This window comes from Corvus brachyrhynchos, unplaced genomic scaffold (genome assembly GCF_000691975.1).
Source record: "Corvus brachyrhynchos isolate BGI_N302 unplaced genomic scaffold, ASM69197v1 scaffold19, whole genome shotgun sequence".
In the NCBI taxonomy this organism is placed as follows: Eukaryota; Metazoa; Chordata; class Aves; order Passeriformes; family Corvidae; genus Corvus; species Corvus brachyrhynchos.
In genome coordinates, this window is record NW_008246061.1 from 1,783,019 (window position 1) to 1,792,192 (window position 9,174).

A 9,174-nucleotide genomic window follows, 5' to 3' on the forward strand; every position below is an offset into this window, starting at 1 on the left:
TCCCAGGATGCTCATCCTGATCTAAATTCATCCTCACGCCCGCCTGGCTTTGAAAGGAGCCTCGACTCCTCATTAAAGGACACGGTGACAAGTTTCTCCTCGGAGCGCAGTAAAGCTCCAGCGCCTCTGGATGGAATAGCAGGGCCGTAATTAACATTAATGACACTCCTAAGGAGCGCCACAGCCCGGAGCAGAGGGATCATTCCAGCACGGAGCCAGGTTGGTGTGGGGGCCACTCATCACTGTCACCTGGCGCTGTGCAGACCATCCTTTGAGGGAGCTGGACACGTTCCAGGAGCTGTGCACAGCTCCACAGCCCTGGCTCGCCGGCAAAGGCAGCGAGATTAATCAGGGGGATGATTTGGAAGCACAGGGAGAGATGCTGCTCGTTTTGCTCTCCAAATTCCGGCACTTCTGCACTCTCCCCCTTGCAGAAGTTCCAGGCTGGGGCTCTGTTTTCAGGATAAATAACGCAGCACAAAGATCATGGAACCACAGGGTTCTTTAGGTTGGAAAAGACCTTTGAGATCATGGAGTGCACCCCTGTCCCAAGTGCCACATCCACAGGGCTGTTAAACCCCCCCAGGGGTGGGGACTCCACCATGCCCTGGGCAGCTGTGCCACCCTGACCACCCTTTCCATGGAGAAATGTTCCCAACATCCACCCTGCCCCTCCCCAGCCCAGCCTGAGGCCGTTCCCTCTCCTCCTGTCCCTGTTCCCTGCCAGCAGAGCCCGACCCCCCCGGCTGCCCCCTCCTGTCAAGGACTTGTGCAGAGCCACAAGGTCCCCCCTGAGCCTCCTTTGCTCCAGGCTGAGCCCCTTTCCCAGCTCCCTCAGCCGCTCCTGGGGCTCCAGCCCCTTCCCAGCTCCGTTCCCTTCCCTGGACACGCTCCAGCCCCTCAACATCCTTCTTATCACGAGGGACCCAAACCTAACCCCAAGATTTGAGGTGGGACACAGGGGACTGGGATGAGCGAGGTGCCCGCTTGGGAAGATGCTCCGTATGGGTTATTCCCACACGTTGGCACCGTCCTGCTGCATCCACCTGCTCTGCAAACATCAATCTCCTGCTCATCCCCAATGCCAGGAGCCCACCTGCCTTTCCAAACCTGGGGAATGTCAGAGGAGCTGCCTGGATGCCGCTCTCCCAAATCCTGCCCATGCGGAACATCAAACAATCGATCCACTGGCTGGGTGGGAATCGTTACAAGGGGAAACGTCATTATTATCAAGGTTGCAGAGCAGCAGAATTAATGACCCACCAGGGCCTATTTAGGACCGGCTTAAATGATTAGATCTGAGGCCCAGCCTAAGCATGGGCTGCTCAGTGGTGTGGGGGTGGTGGAGAAGATCTCTGCTCCCAAGTTTTTGGAGGTCTGGGATTCAGTTTTTCACCTCTCTGGCCTCTGCTCCCAGGTTTTTGGAGGTCTGGGATTCAGTTTTTCACCTCTCTGCCTTGATGGCCCCAGTTGGGTGCTGGACTTGGCCAAGTGCCACAGGAAACATCCCGTCCTCGGGAATTTGTTACGTGGGATGGAGAAGAACACCCACAGGATGGAAAGTGTCCAAAGTTAAAGCTGGAAATAATACAAGGGAAAAGGAAAAGGAGAAAATGGGGATGTGCTCTATCAGAAGTTCACATCTGAACTTCATGTCTGACTTCACCCAGCCAGGAAATCCTCACCCCAGCTTGGAAAAAACCCACCAGAAAACCACCTCGGTGCCAACGGGGCTAAAGGGAAGGAAATCAACCCCCAGCAGGCTTTGAACCAACAGGTTTCTCCAGCAGGAAAACATCCACGCTTGGAACGTGGCTGCAACAGCACAGGATAAGGGGAATTCATGGGGAATTTAGCCAAAATCCAGCTGCCTTGAGCTGGAGGAGCCTCCTCCCAGCCCAGACCTGACCTAGGTGCAGCACAAAAATGTCCCGTCCTGGCCAGCAGCTGGAGATCAGCACGTCCCCGGGGCTCAGCCCGGGCGGGTCGTGCTCCGATCTGCCCTCTCCAGCTGCTTCCCAGAGGACGTTCCTTGAGGGCCACGGAGTTCATGGATGTGGCCAGACAGCAGCGTGGCAAAAGGAGCCACAGCTGGGAAGCAGATGAGGGTTTGGGCTCAGCTCCCCTTAGCATGGGTCAGGGGATGAAGGGTGGGTCAGGGGACAGGTCTAAGGAGGGGTCCAAGTATGAAGGATGGGTCCAAGGATGACGGGTGGGTCCAAGGATGGGTTCAAGGATGAAGGATGGGTCCAAGGGCAGGTCTAAAGATGAAGGGTGGGTCCAAGGATGGGTCCAAGGATGACAGGTGGGTCCAAGGATGGGTCCAAGGATGATAGGTGGGCTCAAGGGCAGGTCTAAAGATGAAGGGTGGGTCCAAGGATGGGTTCAAGGATGAAGGATGGGTCCAAGGGCAGGTCTAAAGATGAAGGGCGGGTCCAAGGATGGGTCCAAGGCTGACGGGCAGGTCTAAGGACCAAGGACAGGCCAAAGGATGGGTCTGAGGGTAACGACCACCCCTCAAGCCTTTGGGCAGGACACCCCGGAGTAGATCCCGCCTCCAGAGATGCATCGGACACCCCTTCCAAGGGTTAACACCCGCCCTTAACGAGCTGGACTTTTTGGCTCCTCAGAAAATGGATTTTTAAGACCTCCCATTCTGAGTTCGGATAATCCCTGACTACCCCAGACCTCCCATTCCGAGTTCGGATAATCCCTGACTACCCCTGCAAGATTCCAACGCCCGTGGAGCTCAGGAGGTGTTAAATGGGCATTATATCATCAGCCACTCTCAATGTTTTGCTTCCGTTTCGGGACCGTTCCCGAGATGTTTGTGGATGGCGGATTTATGGAAGTCAGGGGATCTTTTCAGGAGTAATGTTCCGTACCTCGGAGTTACGGTCAACAGCTGGAGACTCCGTGCAGGGAAATTGGAAGCTGGGAGCTCCAAAAAAATACCAAAAACACCAAAAAAAAAAAACCCAAAAAATTTAACCCCTGCCTCAGAAGGTCTTGGCACGCAGAAATGATGGATTAAACGCTGGGAATGAGATCCAAAACACAACATTCAAAGGAGTTTATGAGCTGTCAGCGGGAATCAAGCGCTACACGGTGGCCTTGCTCCAGAGGGGACCCGGTCGCTGCTGCTGCTGTCACAAAGAAATGGTGCTGGTTTATTTTCTGTCTGTGCCAAGGTGGAAAAATCCAGCAGGAGCAGCCCTGGAGCACCCTGAGGGCTCCACTCCATCAATCCCGACCCACAGCTCATGGGGAGAGAGTTTTTCCTTCCGCCAAAGTCACCCCTGGCTCCCCAGAGCCCGTTTCACCCCATCCTGAGCTGGGGAGGAGATGAAGGGACTGGGGACAAGTGCCAGGACACAGGGAATGGCTTCCCACTGCCAGAGGGCAGGACTGGATGGGATATTGGGAAGGAATTGTTCCCTGGGAGGGTGGGGAGGGGCTGGGATGGAATTCCCAGAGCAGCTGTGGCTGCCCCCGGATCCCTGGCGGTGCCCAAGGCCAGGCTGGACACTGGGGCTTGGAGCAGCAGTGGGAGGTGTCTCTGCCCATGGCAAAGGTGGGACAAGACGGTCCCTGATGTCCCATCCCACCCAAACCATCCCATAAATCAGCCTGAGGGACACCAAGGTCTCTCCTGGGAGGGTTTCAGAAGGGTCCTTGCAGGGAACAGGCAGGATGGGGGTGAATCTCGACCCCAAATCACTCCAGGAAATCCCACCCAGCACTTGGGTTCCCCAGGAGTGTCCCCAAACTCTCGGCTCTCCGAGCCCAGCCCTTCCTTCCATGCTGGAACAGGACACAGGGAACAGAAAGCCCCGATCCAAAGCAACCCAAGAGCCACGGGGCACAACTGAAACCAGCAGGGGTTGATCAGGGAAGGCTCCAAATCCCCCTCCAGGGATGAGCTCCCTCCGGCACTGGACTCGGACACCACGGAATTGTGACATTAAAACAAACCCTCCATCCTCAAATTCCGTGGCTATAAAATAACAATTAGCTGAGAAGAGCCCAGAATTTTTTCCATTTTAATCCACTTTTTATCTGTGCCAGGCATTTTCCACCTCATCCAGGCTAATAAACAACTCCCACTCCAGCAGGGATGCGCTGGAAAAAAAGAAGGAAGAAAGAAGAAGCTGCCTCTTTACCGCACTAATTACAATCCCGAAGCGCTAATGGGATTAGCAGGCAGGATTTAGTGGTTGTCTCCTGCAAAATCATTAAGTGCCATTAGAGAAAATTAACTTCCCTGCTTCTCCAAGAGGTTTTCGGGAATCCGGATCCGACCCGGCGCAGTGGCCCCTGGAGCACAAAAGGGCCCTGCCAATATTGGCTGTTCCCTTGATTAATTCCCTAAGGGGGAGTTGGGATTGCCCAGCACCATTGGGAAGGGAGTGCTGGAGATGCTGGGAAAACTGGGTGCAGTGAGGAGAGGAGCAAAGGAATCATGGAATGGTTTGGGAGGGACCTTCGAACCCATCAAGTTCCACCCCTGCCATGGCCAGGGACACCTCTCACTGTCCCAGGCTGCTCCAAGCCCCGTCCAACCTGGCCTGGACATTCCAGGGATCCAGGGACAGCCACAGCTCCTTTGGGAAATTCCTGCACCAGGAAGGTGGAGAGTGATATGGACAGAGGGGACACCACTGTGTTTGTGTCACCCCGTGGGACATTTCCACCTCCACGCCCGTCCCTGCTCCTTCCCTTTGCAGGAAATTCCAGGCATCCCATTCCCACATGGAATCAGCAGCCAAAAGATTTGATGGTGATGATCCAAACCTCGCCGCAGCTCCACGTCAGGGTGACCACGAGGGCTGGAAGTCCCTGCCCTTGGAATGAGATCAGCTTTAAAGTCCCTTCCAACCCTAAACCTTGATTCCTTTGATCCTCGCCTGACTGCATCCAGTTTTCCCAGTGTCTCCAGTGCTCCCTTCCCGGTGGTGCCGGGCAACTTTAACTCAGGATCATCAGGGAATATCCGATGCCCACCCTGGGGATCAAACAGGGGGAGCTGTGCCCTCAGCCAGACCTTCTCTAGTGAGAGCAGCGCATGGATGGGGAGCTGGAACGGCGATAAAAGCAGGAGGAGGGAGAGGCTGCTCCCTGGGAATGCGGGAATTCTCTCTGGGAACGGCGGGATGCCCCCTGGGGACACGGGGGTGCTCCTGGGGACCGACCAAAACAAACACTTTCTTTCCGGTGCCGAAGCACGAGGGCGAGGGTGGCCTTCCAGGAGGCATTTCCCAGCTGAAATGGCTTCGTTTCCAACAGCTAAAAGCCTTTGGAGACCAAAAATTCCCAGCTCAGGGAAAAAGGGGGACGGATGATCACCCGCATTTCGTGCAGAGACCGCAGCCACAGCCCGGGGAACAAGTGACACCGCGATGCTGAGGCCACCAGACACAGCTGCCAGCCCCAAACCCACTCTGGTCCCCTCCCCCCCAACAAGGGGAGCTCCGGGTCTGGCACTGGGAGCATCTCAGTGGATTGAACTCTTCCCGTGTCCCAGCTGGAGCTGCCCAAACATCACGGATAGCCCAGAGGGTCGGAGCCCTGCCAGGGTATCCAGGCTCCCTCCACATCCCTCAGGGGACTCTTCCCGGGATTCTGGCACGGCCTTTCTATCCTCAAGAACGCCAAATTTTGGGACAGGAAGAGCAGTTCGTCCTGGGATCCTGTTTTGGGAGCCAGCGTGGAGCAGCTCCATCCCAATACATCCTCAGGGAGCGGAGGGGGTGTCCCAAAGTGGCACCGGTGCCCTCCGCCACGCCACGCCGAGGCGTTGTCTGAGCGCGGCCACCAGAAGGGGTGGGAAGGGATGGAGAGTAGGGAATGTAGCGACGCCAGGGAATCCTTTCCCTGCACAGCAGCAGCCTCTGCCAGCCCTGGAGCCGCAGCGCAGGAGCAGCGGGAATGCGGCAGAGCCCGGAGAGCGCGCCCCGAACGCCGCCAGGGATGGAACAGATCCCGGCGGGGTCTCCAGAATATAAACCGTCCTCTCCATAAGGATTTCTAAATCCCTAAATCCACTTTTCAGCTGGAGGGTGATGATTCCAATCTCTCTCCAGCGGGCACTCACCCTCCCCACGCAGCTCTCACGGCCATTCCCGTGCAGCAGCTGGAAAATCCAGCCCTCCCATCCCACATTCCAAAATGCCAGGGCTTTGCCAGCCAACAGTCCTGGAGCCCCTGGGTGCTCCTCACCCCCCCCCAAAATGAGATCCCGGAGCAGCAGACCGACACCATCCCACAACATCCCTGCGAAAAGAGTTTTCCACATGAAGCCCCCGAACAAAACCCCGCCATTTAGGGATAAAAGCCCTTTTCCCAAGGCGCTGGGATGAGCTCCATCCCCCCCAGCACGCACCAGCACCCGGCGGGCACCACTTACTTGGGGGTGTGCGCCTCATCCACGCGGTGCCCCAGCTGGAACTCGTGGGATTTGCTGCGGTGCAGCGCCGTGAATCCCGGGATGAGGTGGATCAGCTTCCGCGACGAGGGCGGGGGCGTCCCGGGGGGCTTCAGTTTGTTCCTGCGGCGCACGGGCGGCGTCCCCGGCGGCGTCATGGTGGTGACGATGTTGGGGGTGCGCGGGGGGGTGTGCGCGGCGTGGCGCTGCCGCGGGGACGGTGGCAGGGAGCGGTGGCCGGACTCCAGGGGTGGGCAGAGCCCCGGGTGACCCTCCACGGTCAGGCGGTCCACGTGTGTGTACATGGGGCCGTGGGACGAGCTGGCGTGGCAGTGGTGCTGCCCGCACTTGGGCTGGATCTTGGGGCTGGGGTGCGTCCTGCCCCAGGGTCCCGTCTCGGGGGGGCATCCGGGGCTGTTCTCCTTGCCCGGCTCCGTGCTGGGCCACTGGATGGTCCAATCCTGCTTGGAGAGGCTCCCGCCTGGATAGGGCACAGAGACACGGCCATGAGGTGGGGCAGAAGCTGGGAATGCCCTGCTCAGCCCTGGAGATGCTGGGATCACATCCCTGGAAGTGTTCAAGGGTTGGACGGGGCTTGGAGTAACCTGGTTGAGGGGAAGGGGTCGCTGCCCGTGGAATGAGATGAGCCTAAAGGTCCCTTCCCACCCAAACCATTCCATGATTGATTCTATCCTGGCTCTGCATCCCAGCGAGAAACTTCTCTGTGTTATGGAATCCTGGAATGGTTTGGGTGGGAAGGGACCTTAAGGATCATCTCATTCCGTGGGCAGGGACACCTCCCACTGTCCCAGGCTGCTCCAAGCCCCAATGTCCAGCCTGGCCTTGGACACTGCCAGGGATCCAGGGGCAGCCCCAGCTGCTCTGGGCACCCTGTGCCAGGGCCTGCCCACCCTCCCAGGGAACAATTCCTTCCCAATATCCCATCCAGCCCTGCCCTCTGGCACTGGGAAGCCATTCCCTGTGTCCTGTCCCTCCATGCCTTGTCCCCAGTCCCTCTCCAGCTCTCCTGGAGCCCCTTTAGGCCCTGCAAGGGGCTCTGAGCTCTCCCTGGAGCCTTCTCCTCTCCAGGTGAGCACCCCCAGCTCTCGCAGCCTGGCTCCAGAGCAGAGGGATGGGTGGGCTGAAGAGCACAGAGATCATCCAGTGCCCCCCTTCCCACGGGCAGGGACACCTTCCGCTATCCCAGGCTGCTCCAAGCCCCATCCAACCCGGCCTGGGACACTGCCAGGGATGTGACATCCACAGCTTCTCTGAAGATCCCACACTGGAGTCTCACCACTCCAAGTGAGGGATTTGCCAGCGGTGGAGGTGTCCCCACGCCTCCCCCACCAGCACCAGCTCCCCCCATCACCCCAAAAGGTGACCCTGGCATGGGACAGCCCCAATGGGATGGGGACACTCCCACTGGGATGGGGACGCTCCCACTGGGATGGGGACACCCCTCACCTGGCCCAGGCTGCTGCCCCATCTCCCCCCCCCCCAGTTTGTGCCATTTGCGTAACGACGGGGCTGTAATTAACGGAGGCTCCTCTCCACTCCTAATTATCCATCGCCACTGGCAGCGCCCTCAGAGCATCTCAAGGATGATCCAAGTGGAGTTCGGTCCTTGATCCCAGTTCAAGGCCCCCTGACTGACGGCTTTTGATGGCCCCCATCAAGGAAATCCAACAAAACCCCAAATCTCCTCATTTTCCAGCTCCTCCTTCCCGCTCCCTGGACGGGTTGGTAATTGGATCCTCTCCCCTGGCTCCGGCCTTTTCACGGGAATGTTTCAGCTCAAGCTCCCGAGGAAAAGGAAAGGCTTGGGAAACGAAAGGTTTGGGTTGAAAGAAAGCTTCGAGTCAAGGGGTGGAGGATGGGAGACGAGGACTCGGCTGGAATCATTTTCTCGGAGCAGAGCATCAAAATAAAGGATGAAAAAATTCCCAAAATAATCGTAAAATATGAAAAAATTAACAGCAAAAAAATTCCCAAATAATTGTAAAATATTTTTTAAAATGTATCAACGAAAGAATAAAACCAGAAAATGATAATTGAAAATGTTAAAAATAAAAATGAATTCATTTGAATGAATAAAAAATAAAGTAAATATAATAATATTTATTAATTTTTTTATAAATTAAAAGTAATTAATTAGAATAGAGAATATGTAAAAACAAAATCTAATTAAAATAATAATGAAATGTTTTAAATTAAAATTAATTAGCTGAAATTAAAAAGAAATTAAAATAAATAAAGTGAAAATAATAATTAAAACCTGTAAAAAATAAAACAAATTAATTAGAATGAATAAGAAGTACAGATGAATCAAAAGGAAGAAGTAAAAATGTTCTAAATTAAAAGAAATTAAAAGAAACAAAATTTAAAATTATAAATGTTTAAAAGTAAAAGTAATTCCTTAGAATGATGAATAAATAAAAAAATGAAACTAAAAAGGCGAATAATAAAAATATTTACAATAAAAATAAATTTGAAAAATCAGAAAAACCTCCGTGTATGCAAATCACCGCGCACCTATGCAAATCCCGCGCATCCCATTGGCCGCTGCGCTCGTGCTGATCTGCATAACGCCGAGCCGGCCCGGCGCTAATGAGCGGGGTTAATTAAGATGAGGTGAGGATCTCCCTGCGCCCCCCGTGTCCCCGCTGTCCCCGTGTCCCAACGGGAAGAAAAAGAACCCCTGGCCCGGGCTGAGATCACCCGGGAACAGCCGGGCAAAGGAGCTGCCC

At 55.4% G+C, this 9,174-nt stretch overlaps 1 protein-coding gene across 1 annotated transcript in view; it reads right to left on the reverse strand.

Annotated features, from left to right (window-relative positions):
- The window catches only part of KSR2 (kinase suppressor of ras 2), a 70,352-nt gene that overhangs the window by 54,096 nt on the left and 7,082 nt on the right, over positions 1 to 9,174 (reverse strand). Inside the window, exon 4 of the mRNA XM_017746482.1 lies at positions 6,407 to 6,905. Coding sequence (XP_017601971.1) covers positions 6,407 to 6,905 — 499 coding nt within the window. The remainder of the gene's footprint in view (positions 1 to 6,406; positions 6,906 to 9,174) is intronic.